The sequence below is a fragment of the Penicillium hordei genome (assembly GCF_028827395.1).
Source record: "Penicillium hordei strain IBT 12815 chromosome Unknown utg000003l_segment0_segment0, whole genome shotgun sequence".
NCBI classification, from domain to species: domain Eukaryota; kingdom Fungi; phylum Ascomycota; class Eurotiomycetes; order Eurotiales; family Aspergillaceae; genus Penicillium; species Penicillium hordei.
Genome location: NW_026623144.1, coordinates 1,522,192 through 1,545,885, shown reverse-complemented (window position 1 = coordinate 1,545,885; position 23,694 = coordinate 1,522,192). Strand labels below are relative to the sequence as shown.

General features: G+C 48.8%; 7 protein-coding genes across 7 annotated transcripts; 5 read left to right on the top strand and 2 right to left on the bottom strand.

The window, feature by feature from the left end:
- Positions 1 to 358: 358 nt before the first annotated feature.
- Positions 359 to 7,736, bottom strand: N7537_005828 (type II myosin; the record flags this gene model as incomplete). The annotated part of the gene is made up of 4 exons (XM_056896885.1): positions 359 to 799; positions 860 to 7,039; positions 7,105 to 7,248; positions 7,299 to 7,736. The coding sequence occupies 4 exons, from the start codon at positions 7,734 to 7,736 to the stop codon at positions 359 to 361; spliced, it is 7,203 nt and encodes a 2,400-aa protein (XP_056752670.1).
- Positions 7,737 to 8,375: 639 nt separating this feature from the next.
- On the top strand, positions 8,376 to 11,999 carry N7537_005827 (uncharacterized protein; the record flags this gene model as incomplete). Its single annotated transcript, XM_056896884.1, has 5 exons — positions 8,376 to 8,937; positions 9,000 to 10,376; positions 10,484 to 11,169; positions 11,231 to 11,471; positions 11,679 to 11,999. The coding sequence occupies 5 exons, from the start codon at positions 8,376 to 8,378 to the stop codon at positions 11,876 to 11,878; spliced, it is 3,066 nt and encodes a 1,021-aa protein (XP_056752669.1). The 3' UTR covers positions 11,879 to 11,999.
- Positions 12,000 to 14,587: 2,588 nt separating this feature from the next.
- Positions 14,588 to 14,824, top strand: N7537_005826 (uncharacterized protein; the record flags this gene model as incomplete). Its single annotated transcript, XM_056896883.1, has 1 exon — positions 14,588 to 14,824. One exon carries the CDS (start codon positions 14,588 to 14,590, stop codon positions 14,822 to 14,824), a length of 237 nt encoding a protein of 78 aa, XP_056752668.1.
- A 1,450-nt stretch (positions 14,825 to 16,274) lies between these two features.
- Positions 16,275 to 17,824, top strand: N7537_005825 (DHHC family palmitoyltransferase; the record flags this gene model as incomplete). The annotated part of the gene is made up of 5 exons (XM_056896882.1): positions 16,275 to 16,386; positions 16,452 to 16,932; positions 16,985 to 17,108; positions 17,171 to 17,211; positions 17,269 to 17,824. The coding sequence occupies 5 exons, from the start codon at positions 16,275 to 16,277 to the stop codon at positions 17,822 to 17,824; spliced, it is 1,314 nt and encodes a 437-aa protein (XP_056752667.1).
- A 1,221-nt stretch (positions 17,825 to 19,045) lies between these two features.
- Positions 19,046 to 19,432, bottom strand: N7537_005824 (uncharacterized protein; the record flags this gene model as incomplete). Its single annotated transcript, XM_056896881.1, has 1 exon — positions 19,046 to 19,432. The coding sequence occupies one exon, from the start codon at positions 19,430 to 19,432 to the stop codon at positions 19,046 to 19,048; it is 387 nt and encodes a 128-aa protein (XP_056752666.1).
- A 1,277-nt stretch (positions 19,433 to 20,709) lies between these two features.
- On the top strand, positions 20,710 to 20,996 carry N7537_005823 (uncharacterized protein; the record flags this gene model as incomplete). The annotated part of the gene is made up of 2 exons (XM_056896880.1): positions 20,710 to 20,829; positions 20,853 to 20,996. The coding sequence occupies 2 exons, from the start codon at positions 20,710 to 20,712 to the stop codon at positions 20,994 to 20,996; spliced, it is 264 nt and encodes an 87-aa protein (XP_056752665.1).
- A 1,276-nt stretch (positions 20,997 to 22,272) lies between these two features.
- On the top strand, positions 22,273 to 23,523 carry N7537_005822 (sterol methyltransferase; the record flags this gene model as incomplete). The annotated part of the gene is made up of 3 exons (XM_056896879.1): positions 22,273 to 22,473; positions 22,533 to 22,567; positions 22,629 to 23,523. The coding sequence occupies 3 exons, from the start codon at positions 22,273 to 22,275 to the stop codon at positions 23,521 to 23,523; spliced, it is 1,131 nt and encodes a 376-aa protein (XP_056752664.1).
- Between the last annotated feature and the right edge of the window lie 171 nt (positions 23,524 to 23,694).

Genomic DNA, 23,694 nt, shown 5'->3' with positions numbered 1-23,694 from the left:
ACTGCCTATGGTTATAATAGTCAAGAAATATTGAAACTTATCCGAAGAAGAGGACCGAAGACAAATAGAACAGAGGGTTTGGTGAGCTGTTACATTCTCGTCATTGTAGATAGCCTAGTTCACCCGTAGAGCATATTTACTCATAGATACAAACATGAGACAAAATAAACGCCGGAAAATACAGACCAAGGGACAAAAGCTTGGCCTTTCAAACAATATGAACAAGCCTAAGGCCAGCAGAAAAGACTGGAACATCCCTTTCCCAAATGCAAATAAACCTCATTAACACAAACATCCATCCATAACCAATGTTACAACTCCGGGCAGGATCAGCCTGCTACAATTACTCAAGCCCTGTTCACAAAAAGCCCTTGGTGTTGCTGGGTTGCCGTTGAGGAATGTCATTAGATCCATAGGCAGCACTCCCACGACGGCTTCCGGCATCACTGAAAGCTACAGGACCACGCCCAATAGTACTGCCTCGCTCAACGCGCAGGGCCTTCCAGCCCTCCAGCTCGCGTTCCAGACGCAGTGCTTTCTCACGTTCTTCGCGGAGATCTCGCTCGGCGCGGCGTGCCAGCAGCTGGGCATCCGAGTCGTTATGCTGGAGCTCCTCGATGTTGCGAAGGAGCCGTTCAATCTTATCCCGAGCTCTGTTGACATCGTCATTCAGCTGAGCGTTCATCTTGTCCCGCCTGTCGATCTGGGATTGGAGGTCCTTGACAGTGCGATCAACATTGCGAAGCGAGCGCTGCTCGGAGCTGTGCTTGCTCTCCTGGTCTTCCAAGTGGGTCTCAAGCTGAACGGCCAGGTTAGTAGAGAACTCACAAAGACAGAGCATAGAGCTAGTTTAACTTACCTCCTTGATTCTCTTATGCAAGAAGCGAACATCCTGGCTACCAGAGGAATAGCTCTTGGTTTCGAGATCAACACACCGGAGTTGAGCCTCCTTCAGCTGCTTCTCAACTGCTGCCTTGTCCTTGAAAAGCTGGGCGTTGGCCTCTCGCTCAGCAGTGACCTCCTTTTGCATTTCAGTCGCCAGAGCGTCTGCGCGGCGCATCTTACCAACCGCAGCGGCAGAAACATCTTCCTGTTGCGCAATTCTGGACTTGAGCTCAAGAAGCTCACGGTCCATACTGGCAGCGTTCCGCATAGATGGGCTTTCGCCCTTGGCAAGGTCCTCAAGTCGCTCCCCAGCTTCGGCCAATCGGCCTTCCAGCATCTTCTTGTCCTTCAGAAGCAGGTCACGCTCTGCATGAACATCCTCAACGGAGGTCCGAAGGGTGCGCACTTGGGACAAGAGTGAAACAACCTTGCTCTGAGCTTCGTTGTGTGCGTTGACAGCTTCGTCACGAGAGTTGGTGACATCCTGCAGAACAACATCCATGCGAGCTTTCTCCTTGGCCCATGTTGAGCTATTGAGAACTTCGTTATCCCATTTGCTGCGAAGATCTTCCAACTCCTCACGGAGACGGGAAGTCTCTCCACGGCCGTTGAGGACACGCTCACGTTCCATCTCGAGTTCGTTGTTAAGAGTAGAGAACTCTCTCTGGTACTTTTGCCGGGTTTGTTCCATGGAGGTCTCCTTGTCCTCGAGATCAATGGCGCGCTGGTTGCGGTAATCTTCGAGTTCATTCTGAAGACGTTGTTTAGCCTGCAAGGCACCTTGAAGCTCTGCAGCTTGGTCCTCCATCCGAGCCTCGAGGGACTGTGCCTGTCGCTGCAAGTCTTCTACAAGCGCATCCATCTCCTTGCGCTCGGACATGATCTGAGCACAGGTTTCCTCAGCTTCCTGCCCTTGAGACTTAGCGAACTGCTCGGCGCGTGAAGCCTTCATAACCGCAATTTCGGCCTGCTCGAGCTTGTTAAAGTACTCATCTGAGCGACTCTTGTACAGCATGAGGCTTGACTCCAGATCAGCTGACCTCGACGACTCGGCATCTAGGCGAATCTGGAGGTCAGAGAATTCTTGAAGAAGCTGGTTACGGCTAACTGCATCTTGCTCTCTACCAACTTGCAACTCTTGGGTCTCGGAACGGGCATCACGAAGTTCGACCTCCAACGTCGCTCTGGCACGCTTCAACTTTTCAAAGTGAGCTTTGGCATCACCAAACTCACTCATAGTTTCATTGTGAACCTTGAGGAGTGAGCGCCTAGATTGCTCTTGCGAGTTGATAAGGTCGTATAGTTCCTCGTGCGATTTAGCTTGAACGTCGCGGAGGGATAATTCTCCGGAGCGGATGCTACGCTCCAATGATGAAACCTTCTTGGAAGAGTCATCGAGTTGGTCGTGAAGACGGCCATTCTCTCGCTCGAGAAGCTGCATGCGACGAATTGAAGGACTGTCATCCTGCCAGATATCCGCGGTGGGAGTGGAGCGTCCAAGCTGGCTCTGGAGGTGCTTGTTTTGCATCTCGGTCATCTGCAGCTTATTCTGAAGTTCTTCCAGCTCGGCTGCAGTATCCATGCGCCTTTGGTAGCCCTGTGTATCCACTGTTCGATCGGACCGCGCGGAGTCATTTGGTGCTTCGAAGACATTGTAGCGTCGGTTGGGCGTGGTAGGGTTAGAGTATTTCTTAGCAGCGTTTTCGGAGTTCTTTCTGAGGTGAGCTGGAGTACGGTTATTGGTCACTTCATTTTGGTCAATCTCCTCGAGCAACGCGCGCTTGGAGGATGAATATTTGGTATCGAGCTCCTTCATCTCATCCGCATGGCGTCGGCGCATTTCAGCAAGCTGGCTCTCCGCTCTCGCGTACTTCTCCTCGGTGACTCCAAGCTTGTTCTGAACAGTTTCAAGGACTTGGGCCAGATCAACTTGCTTGGAGAGGTGTGGCTGAACAGCCTCCCAGGACTGAGCTGGTTCGGTCGCCTCGGGCTCGAAGACTTTGTGCAATAGAATCAATTGGCGGTGCAAGTCCTCGATCTCCTTGTTCGCTCTATCCAGGGTACCTTGGGTTTGACGGGTATTAGCTTGGGCTTGATTGCGAAGTTGTCGTTCGGTCTCGAGTTTCCGGTTGGCCTCTGCTAGTTGCAGATTCGCTGTTGAAGCAGCTTTTTCGGCATTACGACTGGTCTTGTGTTCGCGATTGACCTCGTGATTCAAATCCTCCAAGCTCAACGACAACTTCTCTTTCTGCTTCTCCAAGGATGTAATCATAACCTGCGAGTCTTCCACTTGACGACTGAGTTTTTTGGTCTCCTCGTCAAGCCTAGCCTTCTCCTTTTGAAGGTTGGTCAAACGGAGTCGATTGCTATCACTAGCCTTCGAGTTTGATCGGGCAATATCAAGGTTCTTTTGCTGAATCTTGGTCAAAAGGGACTTGTTATCGTTTTCGGACGCCGTCAACCTGCCTCTGAGAGTCACAAGCTCTCGTTCAAGACGTTCCTTATGCTGATCATGGCGCAGACGGAAGTTGTCGGATTCAGAGATCGAGTGCATGAGCTCTTGAATCCGGCCTGAGAGGTGCGATCGTTCTGTTTCAACCTCTTCAAGCTGGCGAGCCTTTTCCTCAAGGTCCTTGCGTGAACTTGTCATGCGCTCCTCAGCCTGGCTCATAATCTTTCGTTCAATCTCGGCCTCAGCATTCATACGGGCAGTCTCGGCGTCCGTGAACCTCTCGCGGAGCTTGATCAATTCGCCTTGCAGTTCTTTCCTTGTTGTTTCCGCCGCAACTCGCGCCTCTGTAGCGCGACGCAAACTATCTTGCTGGATGTACATCTCTTTCTCGATGGTAATCTTAGAGTCGTTGAGTGTCTCGTATTTCTGAGCCAACTGTGCAAGATTGTGCTCGGAAAGCATTTGCACGTCATCTCGTGACTGGCGTTCTCGGCTGAGGTCGGCTTGAGCCTGGAAGAGCTGGCTCTTGAGATCATTTACCTGTTGCTCTAGCAGCTTCCTGCTCTCCCCAGCCTCCGCATCCTCGGATCTCTTATTCTCCAGCAGATTCTTGAGGTCCGCGGCTTCGCGTTGAAGTTGAGTTTGTTCAGAGCGCATGGCATCTCTCTCGGCTTGTACCTCACGGAGTCTAGATTGCATGTTGTCGTGGCGTGCCGAAAGGGAAGTCTTTTCGGACTCAGCGCTTCTCTTTTCTTCCTCGTGCTTCTGAACATCATTTCGAAGAACTGCGATCTCACTCTCCTTTCGACGAAGCAAGTCTTCGTAGCCTGTGGAAGTACTCGAGAGTTCGGAAATCTGATCACGAATTGATTTGTTCTCTTCGGAGAGATCACGGATTTGTTTCTTAGATTTGTCGAGTTCCTTGGAAGTGTTTGCGAGTTTGATATCAAGGTCTTGGTCGGTTTTCAATAATTTGGCTTCTAGATCTTGAAGCTTACGATCCTTCAAGCTGAGGTGGCTTTGGAGCATCTTGATCTCCTGGCCTAATTCTTGAATTTGGTCGTTCTTTCCAGAGAACTGGATCTCCGTTTCAGAAAGCTTGCTGTCAAGTTCCTTGACTTGAGATTGCAGACTGTTCTTTTCTGACTCGAGTTGCTGAATGATCAGACCGGCCTGTTCGAGCTGGGTAATTCGAAGTTGCAGCTGGTCATCGATTTTCCTCTTCGCGTCGACCAATTCATCCAGTTGCTCTTCAAGGCCTTCCTGGTCGGCGATTGCACCGGCAAGCTTCTCAGCGAGCTCCACTTCTCGATCTTGCAGTCGCTTGAAAATCTCTTCTTTGTCCAATGCAAGTGCGCGCTCACTCTCCAACGTATGCTGTATCTTCTGAATCTCGATCTCTGTCCGACGTCTTTCTTCGTCAAGCTTGTTGCGGTCTGCAAGGTCCTGTTTCATCTTGGCTTCGAGTTGTTGAATTTTGTCGTCACGCTTTTTGACTTCCTTCGCATTTCTCGTGTCGCCCAGTAGGGGCTTCATTCTTGAGAACATGCGCCACCATGGGCTTCCCTTCAAGTCCAGGTAAGCGTGGAAGTTCTGTTGGATGATCCGGGTTGCCTCCGCGCGGTAGAGTCGCTTATTGGAAATGCGGCGCTGAACAAATCCCCGTGCCACAGACTGGAATTTGGACATGATAGTTCGGATAAGTTGGTCACGTTTCTCTTCTAGATCAGCCAGAACACCTGCTCTGAAGAAAACTTTGGTCCGACCAACGCGGTACCAGCCCCGGTCCATGCCGAGCTTTTCCAGCATAGTACGAGCAACACTCTGTCCCTCCAAGTACCCCTTCGGCATGTTCTGGCAAAGGACCTCATAGCGCTGTCGGAACTCGGTGAATGGTAATCGGTTCGGGAATCCAGTACGCGCAATTCTGATGCCCTCCAGGACACCGTTGCATCGTAGCTGATCTAGGACCAAAGGAGCGTGCAGCATCTTTGGCCGCTTCTTATGATTAGGTAGAATACAACGGACGAAGTGAGGGTGGGTTGAGTGGAGCTGAGCCATCAAACTAGATAGTTGTTCCTTGTGCCTTTGGGCGACTGTGCGGAACAAACCCTTCTTGACACGGCTTCTGGGGTGGTTTCCAGCACCATCCTCCTCGGAGTCTGCACAGTCGGAAAACAGATGTGCTACGTGCGGTGCTTTCGAGGCGGCCAATAGGCGCGTAATGTTGTCGTTGAGCGGATCCTTGTTCTTCTCAAGCCAATCACTCGTGTTGTACTCAACTTCTGCGGCGTAATGTGTCAGAATGAAGCCCTGGTTGAGACGAGAGGCGCGGTACTTTGGAGTCTTGCGGTCCCAAAGGCCATGGAGCTTTTCCGTGAATGATTTGTCCGTGGCCTTGGGCATCACGCAATCCTCATCAAGACAAGAGAAAATGCCAATGGGGTTGGTCAACTCGATGAGGTCAATTGTTGGCTGCAGGTCCTTGCCGAAATCAATGAATTGCCACTCAATCTGCTCCCTCGCATATTCTTCTTGTTCTAGAACGAACATGTGGTGGTTGAAGAATTGCTGAAGTTTCTCGTTTGTGTAGTTGATGCAAAGTTGCTCGAAACTGTTGTTGTCGAAAATCTCAAATCCAGCAATGTCAAGCACCCCAATGAAATAGTTGTCGTCGCTGGCCATCGAGCGGCCTAGCTGGCCGTTGATTCTAGCGACAAGATTTCCAAATCCGCGCTCATAGATACCCTTAGAGAGGGCATCTAGGGCCATGCGTACCTGGTCTGGCGTCTGGACCTTTTCCACCCATTCCCGGCCGGCCTTAACACGTGGGTGCAGGAGACCCTTGACAAAAGCTTCGGGCTCAATACCAAGAAGGTAACAAGCTTTTTCCATGCTGGAGTAACCCTCAGGCGCTAGAGTTGCTTGGTCTGCGCGCACACTCGCCTTCGCAACACCTACATTTCCCAGGTGCAGGACAGCCGCAATGGTCCGCAGTATACACAGCTGGTCCTCCTCGTCGAAGTCCATCACATGGAAGGCTTCGATTAACGAGTTCCATTCGTCCTGGTCAGAGACGCCCACAATGGAATCATTTCCATCTCTCGTATAGACAAAATCCTCGATCTGAAGGTCCGCTAGAAGAAGCTCCTCGCGTGTTTTGCGGTCTGCGCCCTGGAGAAGCTGATAGAAAACGTGATAGTTTCTCTCGTTGGGGTTTGGCTTGACAACTCGCGATTTCTCGAGCAGATACCAATCGATCCATGCTCCAGAGATTTGGCCTGAGCGCGAGAACTCAATGCGAATAAACTTTCCGAACCGGGAGGAGTTGTGATTCCGGACCGTTTGCGCATTACCAAAGGCTTCGAGAATAGGGTTGGCTCTTAGAATCTGTTGTGAAAGACCAGTGATTTGCTTCGCTCCAGACCGGCCATAAGGCGTATCAGAAGTGGCGACAGCAGCGAGGTATTGGATAACCTTCTTCGTGTTTTCAGTTTTACCCGCGCCAGACTCTCCTGTTACGAGAATGCTTTGATTCTGGCCCTCCTCGACAAGATTCCGGAAAGCCTCATCCGCCATGGCAAAAATATGGGGTCTGGTCTCCTCTCTCCCTCGGCCCTTGTACATTTTGATGTACTCGTTGGTGTAGATTGGTAGTGGACAGTACGGGTTGATCGTTACCAGGAAAAGTCCAGAATAAGTCTATACAGACATCAAGTCAGTCAAAATCATGGAGCGGTACGTGCATTTTTGCAGGTGTGACGAACATAGATTAGGTCTGACTGATATCTGGTATGCAGGTTATGCACCACAGATGCCTCGTTCAGATGTGTGAGTTCTGCCATATCATCTGCCTTGTCAAACTTGGCAGGATTGACTTTGTCGACCTGGTCCGCATCCAGTTCTCGTTGCTATTCCAGTGTCAGCGCATTATATCTTCTTAATGGGGTTACATCCATACGTCGCCATCGTCGGTCTGCACCAACAGCCGCCCTCCTTCAGATTCCTCCAAAACCAGCCCCCGGACGAAAGCCTTTTGAGGGTCTCGTAGCCATACATATTTGTTCCCTGAAAAGTCATTTTCTCCTTCGAGTCCACGAATCTGATCCGCTCCCCGTCGTAATTCTTCGGATTTGATAAAGCTTGGCGCGAATGTTCCGGAGGAAGGACTGTTTTTTGCAGAGTTCGATCGCTCGCGATTTCCGCTTAGTGGTAATGTTGGCGACAACTGTGACACGGATGTGTTGCGTAGATGACCTCTCGCTGACTCCAGCCCATGAGATGGTGTAATAATGGCCGATTTGGGCCTCGCGTGTGGTGAATGTGTTCCTTGCGACGACGATGGGCGAGCGAACAAACTCGCACGCTTTGGTGAGCCGTTCAACTGGGAGGGAAGCATGGTGATCGTATTTCAATGGGACATTATTTGAGCGCAGCAGTCGTTATCATAGCCAAGACTATATCCGCAGTTTCAGCTGTAAGTGTAGGGGAGGTGAGTGTAATAGGACACCCTAGACAGAAGAAACTAAGTGGAATACAATTAGGAGAGGTGTGAAGTAATCGAAAAGTTGGAAGAAAAGGCAAGATGATTCGAAGTGATGCACCCCAATTTCCATGATGTTTGTTTACTCTGCGTTCCTCGGGCGCCCGCCGATCGCAAGTGGCCCGTGCATATATCACGTGAAATTCTCGATCATTTTTGTCGAAGGCGCTTAGACCTTGGAGACGACCGCGTATCTCAATCCTTCTCGACTTCGAACCCTTTATCCATCTCTTCCCCCCTCTATAAGCTTGGATTCACAGTCGCATGACCCTTTCTTGTTTCTAGATCGCTATAAGATCATTATCACCCGTCACAGTGACTCTTAATTCAAGTTCTGCGTATTCTGTTCTCGAGGACCTACCGGTACCTCTCTCCACCTGCTTAATCCTTCAAGACATCATGAGATTTGGTCTTTGAAATTGCGACCTCTCTTCACCTCCATTCACTTCTGAGAATCGTAGAGAATACATCTCTTTCATTCCTGCACACAACACCATGTCCGACCAACCTCCCTCACACGGTCATCCGAATTATGCACAACAATGGCCTCCTGCATACCCTTCGATGATTCCTCCGAACTTTCCAGTCAGTTCAGATTATTCTCAAATACACCAGCCACTGGCGACAAATCCTGGGCCGACCTTCGACTATAACATGGGAGGCGTTAACGCGAATTCGCGAATGCCAGGTTCAAATGGCGCTGGAAACTCAACATTCGTTCCGCCTCAGTTTCCCTTCTTCAACCACTTCGACGCATCCCGGTTTCCACCTCCCTTCCCTCCAATGCCGTTTGCTCCGATGAGCTATCCCCCTATGCCAACAGGGTCCTCAAATCCCGCCATGCCCTATCAGGGTCTAGATGGACATGGCTCACACCAAATATCAACAGAAGCCGTACGTCTGAAAGACACCCCAGTTCAGGCAAATAATCACCGTGAAGAGGGTGAAGTTAGTGAAGAATTGGATGAAAAATCAGTACAACCGAAGTCTACGCGCCAGTATTTGGACCTAGAAGAAGGAGAAACCATATCTTCTAGTGCGCAATCCGCTAGGAGTAGTGGGTCACGTATTACTCCCATGCTTCCTTGTGTTTGATTCTGTTTCACTAATAACATGCAGCATACAACCCTCCTTTGTCAGTCTCCGCAGAGGCAAGCATGGTCCATCATGCGATGCAGTCTCAGCAGCCGTACCCGCCTGCAACTGTCCCCGCCCCTCCACCTCGGAAATCAGCGGCGCAGCTACGAATTCAAGCCCAAGGCGCGTTGCTCAGCTTGGCGCCCCATAACATCCGCTACGATGAACTAGTCGCAGAGGGTATCAACCCTATGATCCTGAAACGCCTTTACGACGAAGTTGGCATCAAGGTCACCGCATCGCCTGTGCAAGGTCCACCAGTTCCTGAGAAGGCCTCCGCCGTGACTGTATTTGCTAGCAAGGGATTAGGATCTAGCAGCTCCTCTGAGGGGACCAAGATAGTGAAAGAGACTCACGGCACCACGAAGTCGGATTTGCCAGTGCCCCAACCTTGCGCCCCATCTGCCGCCCCTCCCCCCAAAGCTGGCAAGCCTCTGGAGCGAAAGGAACTGATCGCCCGGATGCTGGCTGAGAAAGCTGCCAAGACGACATCTAAAGAAACTTCACCCACTGGCAGTGCGAAACCCCCTCCCGCTATACCAGTTGATGCTGCCCGTTCGGTTCCAAAGGAAGCTCTCGTGAAGGAAAAACGCAAAGCCCAGACGGAGTTGGCAAGGCAGCGAATTGAGGAACTCAAAAGACAGACTTTGCTGAAGACCCAGAAATTGGCTCAGGCAAATCTGCCACCCATCCAGTTGGAATCTCCGGCGCCAGCTATTCAACACCCGCTTCCTCTTCGACCTCCTGTGCCCGAATCTCGTCGCTCTGCCGGCCTTCCAGGACTTCTCATGGCTGGATTGGAGCAGGAGCCACATGAACCACTTGCCTCTGAGCCGGTACATGTGATGGACCTTGACTCAACACCTATGTCTCAAACTTCCCAACGCAAGCGGCCTCGGGCGTCCGATTTCGATGAGCCAGTTGCACCTCCGAAGAAGCATTTTAACCCGGCTGTGACTCGGTTCGACCCTGCCGATAAACTCATCATTGCAATCAGCGACGATGAATCACTTTACGGCGATGACGAGGATGACAATATGGAGTTGGATTCGAGCTCAGAGCAGGAACCAGTGCCGATAGTGACCTCGACCATTGTGAATCCTTCTGTCCAATCAAATCCTCCTACCACCCGGGCTTCGACAGCTACGCCACAAGGACCTTCTAGTCTCAGTGACCAAGGGGACATTCGACTAAAAGACATGGAAATTCAAGCTATGCGCCGCAAGATTGCGGAGCTGGAGCTACGAAGGAAATCAAAGCTCGCTGCCAGCCGAACCCAGTCGCCTCGCACCCTGGATGACTCTGGGGCATCATCATCATCCGGTGGACAAACCAGCGTGGTAGCAGCTACTTCTGAAGGTAATATTCTTTAAATCCTTACTTTCTCTGTCTGTCTCTTTCTAGGACATAATAATTTTTGGGTATTCTCAAGAGAGAATTTTGCGCTTCAACTAACCATTACCCAGATTCTTCAAATGCTAAGCCAACGACGGCCGCCCCTGATACGCTTATGCCGGCTACCCCTGTTGCCCAACTAGATGCATCAATCGAAGGCACTACTACTCGAGAACCATTTAAAGAATCCCATGCTGAGGAAGTGGCAGATGGTGTAATCGATAGCACAGCAAAGGCATCGGCTTCGTTCGAGTCCGATTCAGCTGGGTCGGCTATGCAAGAATCTGATGACAGCAGCAGTGATAGTTCCGATTCGTCCAGCGAGAGTGAGGACGAACCTACTACTTCGCCAGCTCAAGCCGATCTTGATCCTACTACTATGCCATCATTCTCAGAGCCCATGGAGATTGACTCTTCGGAGCGATCGACGTCTCGGAGCTCGCCCTCTGCCATCACCCATCCCAGTGCAGCTTCTGCCGACGAATTCGTTTCTCAACATCACCTTAGCGAACAATCTCAGCGTGAGGAGTCTGCGGAATCTGACGGTTATGAACCCCCAGAGCCTGATGCTGAATCACAGTCTGAAGGCTCCAGTTACAGCCCTCCTCCTTTCAGCCCAGCTCTTTCCGGTCTCGTAGAAAACACGGCAGTCTCGGCACCGTCATTTGACTTGACTCAAGCTGATGAAGAACTAACCAGCACGCCTCAGATGTCAGACCCATTACCTCGGTCGGATTTGCAGGTTGGCGCTCCTGGCGTATGAACACTACCCCTTTTCAGAGGAAGTTTTTAGTGACCCCATACTAACCCCTATCTAGACTGAAGCATCGCCCGCTATTTCGGAGCGAAGATTCACGCCGTACACCAGCCCACTGCGAACTTTCAAGGCTTATCGCTACCACCCGCATTATGCCGAAGACGTTCCGAGTGGCTACCGCTCGCTAACTTACAGTCATAATATCGATTCCATGAAATACATGTGTCCATATGAGTTGGCCGGGGGTGTCTGCAATGACCGATCCTGCGAGTTTCAGCATTTTCGAGACATGACTCTAAGCGGTGCGTCGACATGAACAACGTGCAACACCCCACCTCGTCCTCGAGCTCCCCCACCGGCGTATTGCACTATCTAGTCTGTTTCTACTTTCTGTTTATTGCTCTACTGCCTTAGTCTCTTGCCTCTGCTTCCTTTCCATCCAACTCGTTTGCCATTTCTTTTTTTTTACCCTGTTCGAATGCTGACCACAGACCCGTTAACCTCGACAGACGACAAGATTCTCGTCCAGATGGGCTCTGTCCGAGAGGGTCAAACCGAAGAAGAAAAAGAAGCATATCTCGCTGGTCTGAAAGAGATCATCAACGACTTACGGCGTGACAAGGTGAAAGATTTCAACACTGTGGCCTCTGAGATAGCCGCATACCGTAGGCGCTTCCTCCAAGACCCGTCGCGTGTCTTGTCCCTGTAACATTCTCCCTCATTCATTGGACCCTTTAAGAGTCCTCTCCAGGTGAGCTGTCTTCCATCAGTCTTGTGAACACCGGCGTCGAAAGAACTTCGATGGCGGGGGAAAAACATCATCAACACATGGACTTAGACAACCCTCATCATGGCCATGATGCCATCCATTTTTGAATACAATATCCCATGCCACCGCCTCTTTTCAAGGCTCTCGCATTCATGACCTGGTTATCATCTGCATCATAAGCCGATTCGGCGTTTTCTTCCCTGCATTACAACTGCATTTGATCTGCGCGATTGGGGGCCTCGCGCTCTTTGAGTCCTTTTTTTTTTCTCTCTTTTTGTTAAATCTAGGCTCTGGACCTTTCATTGCCTAGTGACCTCACAACGGGGTGTTGGGGCGTCTGCGTCTCAGCTGCTGGTCGTAACTTTGGCAGTTTCAGCTCTGGGGGAGCTCTGGCTCTACTGCTAATCTGCACACTGGAGGGTGCGGTTGCACCATTAGAATCTTGGCGGGTTCACAGAACATATTCATAGCAATCAGTCAATATGTATTTTTTTTTCCCTATCCAACTATTGGTCTCTTTCTATCTTTAGTACTAGTGAAATAAACACCAATTACCTTGCAACTGGCTTGGATTATGGATAAGTTCTGACTCAAATCCAGCCGACCTCCGAGATAAACCATGTCCATTTGAAAAACACGCTAAAATCGTTGACTCATTCATTCGTAGCCGAAGGAATAGAATAGACCAAGAATAAAATAAAACAATACTCTTGACAAAGTCCTACCTACGAAGAGCTTACTACATCACTTCAACTGTGCTAGATACGTATTTTCAGCTGTGTAGCATCTCAGCTGAGAGATGCAGCTTGAAAAGAAGTCAAATCTTAAAAACAAGTCTAGACCCAGACGAAGGAAAAGACTCATTCCCGTACTTTGTACGGAGTAAGAAGAAAGAAGAAGTGGGTTTGTGCGGCTAGTGGATGCTAAGTATAGCGTGCAGAGTCAAGGAGATGGGGGCCAGGGTTGGTGTGACTGTTTCAAGAAGGTTCAGAAATTCAGAGATAATAATAGTAAAGTAGCAGAGTGTATACGGTGAGATTTTCTTTTTTTTTTTAAATATTATCTCTACTAATCAAAGATGCAATACAACACTGACATTTTTCCTATTGTAGAAACATATCTACACGAGTTGAGTCAGGGCAAGGCAGATCAGCGGACCGGATGTCTTGGATTCAACAGATTCTTGCTGATTGGTCCGGGGCTTCTTCGCATTCGGTTACATATGTTCTTCTCCTTGTATTGACATTGTGCATGGAGTAGTAATATCGTAGGTCCATATAGCCATATAGCCATGCCAGAGATAGATCCCGCGCGTAGCGCCCGAGAGTGAAGTCCGCGACCGGGCAAACATTGGAAGTGCGAGGAAACAGTCAAGGAAAATACCAATAGGGAAGATGGATGGGTTGTGGATATGGTAGTAATTTGCGTCTACGCCAATTTACAGGGGAGTTTCAGGGTGATGGGACAAGCGCGCACGTACAAAGTAGAGGGAAAAAGCCAAGCAAAACCTGTTCGGGGCGCACAGTCCAGCACAGCCCCAAAGTCCAAACTGGAAGTGCCCAGGTGGGGGCTACTACAATGATATAGTTGGGAGACGGGATAGACGGGACATAGAGAAATGGGAATAGCACCATAGAACATGCCATAGGGGGCTGAGTCGAGGTCAAAGTAAGAAAATAAGCCGTAAATAAGTGAAGTCTAAAGGGTCACAAAGGTAAAAAGATCGAGGTCAAAGAGAAGCGGAGCACAAGGATTAATAGACATCGTCCGTGTTAGCTTCCGAGTACCAAGACCGCTTTTTTCATTATGGGCCATAGGGCTGTTTGCTGCAGATGCCAGAGCAAAGGAGCGGTAAAAAGAATAGGAGAAGCAGGCTAGTTCATCTTGGCTTGCATACAGAGTACATCACTCAGCATAGCGGGGTCCATATTTGGCTGAGCCGCAAATTATTTCAACCAACCATGATACTTGAGGCCGGGCCCATGAGGCTCAGAGCAGGGGGTGGTTTGCTGCATACCTTGAAGATCACGATGACTCTACGGCTTGGCGCATAAACGAGACGGAGTGGTAAGAATAATAGTAATAACCATAATATTGATTCCATAAACAAAAAAGAAAAGAAAAAGAAAAGAAACATAAAGAAACATATCAAAATCAAACGGCCAAGGCAGACAGAGGGGAATCCAGCCCCGCTGGCCTTGCGCTAAACCAAATCAAGAAACCGCAAGTATACAAAATTCTAGTCTAACAAAAATAAGAAGCATTACACCATATATGCTCATGACCCATAACCCGCTTTGCATAACAAGAAGCATTCCAGAAATAAAACGAAAATCGCAAAAAGAAAAAGTAACAGTAGAGCTCGGAATCACTATTCCACTATTCCGAACTGTCAGCTTCAAGAACCACCGAAATGCTGAGTGAGCATCGGAGTCGCTTACCATTGTATTCATAGTACCCTGTTCTCGGCCCGCGAGATAGCGTTTCAAAAAGACTCACTTGACTTCCGCGCAATTGTTGCAAGCTGTGTGGTTGCATACCACACATCGAGGTTGAATGTTGTAGATCTTAGGCCCGTCTCCGCATTCGCAACAGATATACATGTAGGTCGGACTGTTTTGCCTCGTTCCAGGTAGTGAGGCTGACGAGATGCCTGTGCAGTCGGCCCGTGGTAGAGGCCGTAGACCGGGAAGCTCTGGTACGACTATGGGCATGGCTGTGGTCTTCAAGGTTGGGGTGCAAGGCGAGTGCAATGAGACGGCAGTTGGGTATGCGGAGATCGGGTTGCTGTCGTGGGAGTGCGAGTGGATGCTCATACTGTCGGAGATCTTCTCGTCAACGCAGCGAGCGCAACGAACTCTTCCACACTGGATGCAGGAGTCGTAGAGAGACGAGTTGTGAGGGCCGAAGTGGCAATCGCAGCAATACCACAGAGACGTCATTGATGTTATGGGTTGGATAGGTTGGATAGCTATTATAGACAGAATGGAGGATTTGGTGGAAGACGAGTCGAAGGTCTTTATAGTGAAGGTCTTGCTGGACTGATAGTTGGATGTATTGATTGAGTTTGAGAATGGAATTGAATTTCAACAGGGGGAATCCACGAGAGCTATATACGTGAAGAAACTAGAATAGATATAATAGATGCAGAAGCGCAAGGCAGCGTTCCTAGAGCAGTCAACAGCCCAGGCTGCCTTGCGACATAAGATCCACATCGTAATTGGCCGAGTTCATTACCCGGGCACCCATTGGGGCGACGGGGTAAAAGTTGGCCTTAGTTGCACATCACCCGCGAGATGGGTTGCCCAGGACAGTGGCTTAGTGTAGTCCGGGGCTCTGTCATTACCCAGAACACCCCAGTTGTGCCTAGAATGTGAGGAATCTATGAATCATCTCTGAAGATTAGGCGTATTGAGTCAACGGGTCCACTATTATCCGGGGCTAAGCAAATGCTCACACCGTCTCGGATGGCCTGGCTTACCCAGGAGAATGTATGTGCGTCAACGGGTTCTGGTCACTCGGGTGCTCCGAAATAACGGTCTAAATTCTCGAATTCCTTTTGGCATTGATGCCTTGGTAAATGAACTCGATCAATTGGTTTCGAAGGCATAGGATATACCCCACTCTTCCCCTAGTTTTCCAGGCACCGGCTGCTTCGAAAAGCAAAATGAAGAGTCATTCGAGTCAGGTGTCCCAGGGTTCCGCGCCTTGAGCAGTGTTGCCTAAGTCACCTAGGCTTTGGTTTCTGACAACCTGAATATGATGGAGATTTTTTTTTTTTTTTTTTTTTTTTCCCTCAAAAATCGGTTTCATCATTGTTGGTTTGGACATTTTTGGGTTATTTCTTACGAATTACAGATTACGAGATGCTGTGAAACTCAACGGCTGATTTCTAATTTAAATTCTCACCCGTAGATCCGCGGAAATTCCATGCCATGTGCCATTCCAGATACTATATCGAGCTCTATCGAGTACAACCGTAACACCGTCAAGATCTAAAAAGAGTTTAGAGATAATCTGACATTCGTGTGGCCTTATCTGACGGTCGCAGCTGAGAAATATAGAATGAGTAATAGTAGGCCCGATATTTGCCGTATGGACACGGTAGCTGAGGTTGAAAAGCAGGGCAAGCTGTATGCCCAGGGTGTTTTCAAGGTTCTACCGATGCCCCGATCCTTGGGACCCAAACGGGAACGAACCCCAGGATGAGGTCCGATTACGTCAGGTTTGCACTGTTTGATTCAACGACCTTCCCTACTCGATCCGGACCTTGCAGTCCCTCGAGGGCATTCATTAGAATCCATGCATTTGATATTGCTGTATTGATTCCGTATATATGGCGTCTCCCGCGCAGAAGCGCGCCAACGTCATAGTATCCAGGCTCATTCCGCCTATGTTACTCGGCGCTGTGGTATACGCTTCGTATGCGGTCACGAAACCATTATGCAGTGAGTTTTCCGTGAATTTGGTCGAGGACTTTTTTTTACCAGGGTACTAACAATGTGAAACTTAGTCGACTATCTAATTTATCCGCTACCCTCCCATAACCGAAGCCCCCGAGTCGGCGCTGGCGCCGCAATCATCGCAATCTATTACGTCCTTTTAATCCCCATGGTCGTTTCATATTTGCATCTTTATTACCAAGTCCTGTGGAACCCCGGATACCTTCCCCTCGGTGAACAAAGAGTGGCGGATGACGAGAATGAAAAGCAATCGAAGCGCCGACGTGGGAAGAAAAGTACGCGCAAACCCGATCCGGAAAAGACAATTCAGGCAGACGCGGATGTGGAGAGAGGCTCGATCTCTACTGCTGTAGGCACCGCAGTTCAGTCAGATATTGAGTTGGAGAGCTTCTACACAAAAGATGTCTTCGTCTGCGAGGCGGATGGCCGGCCCCTGTGGTGCACCACGTGCTGTCAGTACAAGCCAGACAGGGCGCACCACTGCCGCGAGTTGGGACGATGTGTGCGCAAAATGGATCACTTTTGTCCTTGGTATGATAACAACAACTTTCCGCAAAACCAGTATCAAGCTGACAGAATGCAGGGTTGGAGGCGTGGTGTCCGTGACATCGTTCAAATTCTTCATTCAATTCGTTGCTTATACTTGCATATTCTGTACCTTTGCTCTTATAGTGTGTGCTTATTTTACAGCGGAGATCCGACGCCAGGTGAGACTTCCATAAGCTACCATTCCAATTCACTAAGAGCCCGCTACTAACCTTTCAAGCAGACCGGAGGAGTAAACCCCCATTGGTGTGTCGGCATTGGACTGTAAGTGCCCACACATAGGATGCTCAGGAGATTTACCAGCCTAATAAAAACCACTAGGAGCGGCCTTTTCGCCTTCTTCACCGCCGGAATGACCCTGAGCTCAGTCCAAATGGGCATCTTCAACATCACAACAATCGAAAACCTAAACCGACGCACCGCCGTCTGGACCCTTGCCATCCGTGTCCCAGAACATCTCCTCGAGCGACTCTGGGTAGCCGAGTCCCCCTGGGCTCCGACATTCCGCATGGTCTCCTACCCACTACAAACACCCTCGACTCCAACCCAACCGCAAACAACAAACTCCCCCTCGGGCGAACGCCACGTCTTCGCCATCCTCCACACTCTGCCGGGCGAGAACCCCTTCGACCTAGGCAGCCCATTGAAAAATCTCCAGCAAGTCATGGGATACAATGTCTTCGATTGGCTGTTGCCGATCAAGAAGAGCCCGTGTGCCGACCACAGCAGCATGGAGAGTCATTTTGCGCTGGGACCCGTGGTGACCCGCTTGCGGCTAGAGGCTGGACTGGCCCCGCCGCCCGAGAACGGGGCTGCTGTTCCGCAGTCCCCACATTCGGGGCGTAGCCACCGAGAAAAATCTCCTAGCGATCAATAGTTCGGGGCGCTTGCTTCGTTCATGTTTTGGATACCTTTATAATTAAATGCAATATGTCCCCACTGTATGCACCATTGACCTGGCTGTGTTAGGGTAATAATTTATATTCCGGCTGAAAGTCCCTCGCCGGGCAACTGTAGGGCTGAATGTCGTCGTTATTACGTACAGGCCTCTCGAGGTCGGCACTTCATTGACTTCTTCCAAAGTTGATACTAGATACTTTAGCCATGAGGTAAAGAAAGAGTTGGGGCGAAGATACACATGTTCTCCCAGTACAATCCATCCGTTCAGGGCAACTCGGTGATTTCTTGCTCAATACTCCTTCACCACCCATATTTATACGTCGCTTCTAATTCAATGATATCAGACAGAAGCAGTCGAATGCAAGATTGTATGCCAAAAATCTATAAGGCTAATGCCAATGTCGTCCTCTGCCAAAAATTTGACCCTAGCAATATATTTCCGCATTGGCAACTGCGGAAAACCTTTGAACTGACCTTCGATCTTTCGGCATCCCATGTAGGTAGGCCTGCCAGTGGAACGGCGTAAGAAAAAGAAACAAATCCTCATAGACATTCATAATCGGTTTAGTCGCCATTTATCTCCTCCTGCCATAGCGTATCTTTATAATTGTTTGAACTATCCATTGTCATTGCATTTAGAATTGATTCTTCAATTCCTTCAACAGCGTCTAACCAGGTTCCTGAATAAATCAAGATTTCTATTAATTATCTATCGCCCTCGAAGATAGAGCCACTACTATTCTAGAACGATGGAGCATCTAGGAGGTCTACAGGTGTCACATGCCACCCTTTATATATATGATGGATGGGATATATATATATATATATATATACCGCAAAGTATTTCGCAAGTCTAAACAAATAACTACCTACCTATGCCCTTTATATGATTCCTCAATGCTTGTGACTTTTGTTTGGGCAGGCGTATCATTCGCATCATCGGCACTATGTCCGAACGTTATCCAGGATCAAGGCAAATCATCTATAGTATACCGCCCAAGACCCTAAGATGCACCAATGCACCATGGCAATCAACAAAAGAACGGTCAATCAAAAAGAAGATGAAAATGAAAAATGAAAAATGACAACCAAAAGGCAAGAAAAAGAAAGGAAATGCAAGAGAGGTAAAGGAAAAGAGGATAGAAAGTAAAACCCAAACATCCCAGACACAACGAAACCCCATACAGTCTATCCTAGTCTAGGGAACATTCTCTTTGCCGCAGGAACTGCACTCAGTATGCGAGCAAATCGGACATTTCATCTCCGGCGCTAGATCAGGATTGACCAAATTGCTGCATCCGCAGCATCTCACCCATAATACCACCAGTCTTGGGGCTCCGGTAGAGAGGTAGTCGGGCGTGGGCACGAGCACAGATATGGTGTCCGGGAACGGAGCCGGAGTTGATTGTGCACGATAAATCAGCGGGCTGATCATGGCATCGGCATAAGAGAAATTGTTAGGCTGGGGCAAGCGCCAGCCATACGGAAGAGGAGTTGAATTCTGCCCTTCGCTGTCGGCCTCGGTATCCGAGATCTTGTTGCACATGGCGTTGAACATGGAGTTTGACATTGCGTAGAAAGACATAGTGACGTGAAGTGTCAAATGGATAAACCGATTGGTAGGGAGGATAGTTTGACTTGTGAGATTTTGATCGGAGAAGGTCCGGAAGCCTTGAATGAAGGGTTGGAACTGTAAATATAGTTATATCAAGCCAATGTCTGATTTTATGAAGCACCGTGAGAACACTCGAAAACCAGCCATGGACGAGACTATCTATATATCGCAAAACTGACACACAGGCGCCCATAATCAGGGCTCCCATTACAGCACCGAAAGCCTAAGTATAGAAGCCTGGTCAAACCCAAGGTTAAAGGTGCGACTCGGACAGCCAACAAACAACGACAACAGAATCGAAACCCTAAATATAGGGAGCAGGATACCCAGCGGGCAAATGGACACAGCGAACAGCAGCCGACAGTGCTTAAGCAGCGGTGAAGTGAACGTGAAATCGACCAGCCAGAGCAAGAGAAACAACGTGGCAACACCCGTCTATTTGATGCCAACATATTCACCCACGACCCGGGTCCTGATCGGCCAGAACTGCGCCTAGTAACCGACGACCTAGGCATTGGGATATGGTAATTTGCGGCGGGACCGGACATACCAGAGAATCAGAAGCTCTGGCCATTACCGCTGGAGTTAGTAACTGGGTACACATCGTCTTCGGGAGGTGATCGAGTTATGGTGGAAGTCGTAGGCGCGTTGCCTGTCTTTTACCTGAAGCGGTCTACCTATACATATTGAATGTAAGGCTCCTATTAATGGGTGCCCGGGTGGAGTCATATTCGGCACTTGAACATACGGGTTATTGGTTCGTGCGGGTTTCTTCTGCAGAGTCTGCGCCTCGGTTCGGGCGTCTGGCTCCAATCCTTTCATGCGGGTGTGAGGGTGAATCGAAATAATGAGGAATTCAACCTGGCCAGTAGCTCTTGTTGGTTTCTTTGATTGTTGTGGATGACATATGGCAAGATATTACCCATGTAGTGCCCGCTGTTTTTGGGAATAATAAATACGCCTATAGGTAGTCCAGGTTGTGTATAACCTTGGTGCGGGCAATGTGGTGGTTAGGGATGAGGTGAGGTTCGTACTTTGTAGAGGGAACTTTGTATGAGATTACGTTTTCGTGGCTATGTAATATTAAGGTATATATGTACTTCTGCCACTTCTTGGCCTTCCCTTTCCGTTTTAGTGCTTAGATCTTGCCGCTTTTTGCTCACTAAGTAGATCTGAACACGCCCCTAAGCGCCCTGATGCGCTCACTGAGTATTATATAAGCACTTAGATCTGCTCATGCTCGATCCATGACCAGTTTGATGCTAGCTCACTTAGGGAATCTCACAAGTGTCATCAGAAATGTTCAACAAAAGGACAACATTCTACGACTAGGCGAGATCCGGCCTAGGAATATCAATGTGCTAAACGTAGATTTGCAAAATATTAAGAGCTAAGCCGATATATTAGAGCTTTTCGAAACTGTCAAATCAACTTGTGTCTACAGCAGGTATGGCACTCTGCATTTTCTAAAACAGTAGACACCTCATTAGTTCCAATTAATCAAAACATCTACAAGAGCCCCACCGGTCGTTAAATTCCTAAGATTTCCTTTTTCTTCGTCCCGTCGGAGGGTAGCACTATAATAAGAGAAGGAGGATACTCGAAGCTAGTAGTAAGAAGTCAATACCTATCCCAATATGACTAAAGCTAATATTTAAGCGGATAAGTATCTAGTTGCTATAAGCAAAGCGCGAGAACCTCGCTCTAACTCTCCGTTCTAGGCAAATCAGCTTACGGCTAAGTTGGCCCCGTATAGTACCGCCGGTGAATTCGGGCAAGGCTCCTATATTAGGTCAGATGAATATTTCCGATATTACGGGGGTAGGAGTGAGCCTTCTAGCTCAGAATGACATGTGTGGCTGGTACGATCTTGTTGAAGGAACCAATATTGTTGAAACGGCAGTAGACGTGTGTATGAAGAATGAGGTAAACTACATTGAAGGGGAGGATCTTGCTCGTATTTTGGCATTAGGGAACTAGATTGTTCTATACGTATCTTCAAGCGATCCATATATGAGGTAGCGAGAATCTAACAAATTAGTGGTGATATGGTAGCTGGTCGAGAAGTAAAAATCAACACATCAGGCCTGGGCTGAATTTTCACTGTAGGTGGGATTAAGTTATACCAATATTTTATTTTGAGGGAGTGGATTATCCGAGTACAAAGTAGCTTACAGTGCAAACGGTGCTTGTGCATGAGCACTTATATGGTCGAGTGACCATATAAATACCAAACACGCCAACTAAACCATTCATAGAATCTAATACTTTCACTATGCTGCCAAAGCCAAACCTACTTTAGTTCTCTGGTGTACAACATATGTAATGCAATGTTCTATTTGATTTTGTATCTAATCTAACCTGTCTGGCGCCACCACGGTAACTTGATGCCAGCTGCAAGCCGATGGTATCCAAGGGCGGAACGGCCAAAAGAATGTAGCGAAAGGAAATCGATAAAAAAGTGGAACGTCCACGGGCTGATGTGACCAATTAACTCAAGCGCACGGGAGCTGCAACATCCGATTCAACCATAGCACGGAAAGTGCCTGTTCCGTCAGAGAGCAGAGTGTGACCACCTCAAAAAGATCTCATTTGATTGGCTGATTGGCCTTCCACTCATCCACGGATGTATTCATCTTTTCTATACCCATTCTACAACTTAATTTCCTTTCTGTATATTTTTTGCAAGCTGCTTTTCTGGTATCCTCAATTTACTATATATACCATGTCTTCGTTGTGTTGTTCTTTGGATAGACTCTTAATTTTCTTCTACTTCAAAGTCCTACCAAATATTACTCCTTCTCTGCACCATGACTCCCTCCGCTTTGGAACATGAGGATGTCGCACGCGATGCTGCCTTCAACAAGGTCCTCCACGGCAAGTCGGCCAAGGCCAATGGTGGTCTCGCTGCTATGCGCGGAAAGGATGCCACCGCTCAGAAGGCTGCTATAGATGAGTACTTCAAGCACTGGGACAATCAAGCTACCGATGAGACAAATGCGATTCGCGAGGTCTGGTACTGCCCATCCCTAGTGAAATAATCTTATCACTAACGCCCTGCGATCGTCAGGCCCGGAAAGCGGAGTACGCAACTCTGACCCGACAGTATGTCCTGCGAAATATTGATGGTTTATATATATACTCGATACTAACAATCTTTTCCTAGCTACTACAACCTTGCAACCGACTTTTACGAGTACGGATGGAGCACCTCATTTCACTTTTGCCGATTCGCCTACGGTGAGCCTTTCCACCAGGCCATCGCCCGCCATGAGCATTACCTTGCCCTACAGGCTGGTATCACCAAGGACATGAATGTTCTAGATGTCGGTTGTGGTGTTGGTGGTCCCGCACGCGAGATAGTCAAGTTCACCGGTGCCCATATTACCGGTTTGAATAACAACGACTACCAAATCGACCGCGCCACCTACTACGCCCAAAAGCATGGTCTTTCGGATAAGATGGTATTCGTTAAGGGCGACTTTATGCAGATGAAGTTCCCCGATAACAGCTTCGATGCTGTGTATGTGATCGAGGCTACCGTCCACGCTCCCGAACTTGAGGGTGTTTATAAGGAAATCTTCCGAGTTCTAAAGCCTGGTGGTAAATTTGCAGTCTATGAATGGTTCATGACTGACGATTACAACAACGATGACCCCGAGCACCGTCGTATCCGTCTAGGTATCGAGCAGGGGGACGGAATTTCGAACATGGTCAAAGTTTCTGAAGGCCTGACTGCGTTCCGTAACGCCGGTTTTAGCTTGCTTCACCACGAGGATATGGCTGCTCGTCCTGATCCTATCCCCTGGTACTACCCGTTAGCGGGCTCCTTCAAGCACATAGGTTCCGTCTGGGACTTTTTCGTTATCGCTCGTATGACCTGGTGGGGCCGTGGCATTGCTCATCGTTTTATCGGTGCTGGTGAGACTATCGGCCTCTTCCCGAAGGGCTCACAAAAGACTGGGGATAACCTCTCTTTGGGTGCTAATTGCTTAGTCGAGGGTGCTCAGAAGAAATTGTTTACCCCAATGTACCTTATGGTCGGCCAGAAGCCCGAGTGAGTGAAATGGGGTTGTCGCTAGACTCCTTCGTCTAGTCCTTGTGTCAGTCTCGGAAGAAAGATACAAGCTGATTCATCCCAATAGATTGTACCATATGTCAATTCCATTTTTCCTTCTTTCCGTCTTTTTTTCTTCTTTTCTTGAGCTCTCAAACTTAGGAGGCACATATGA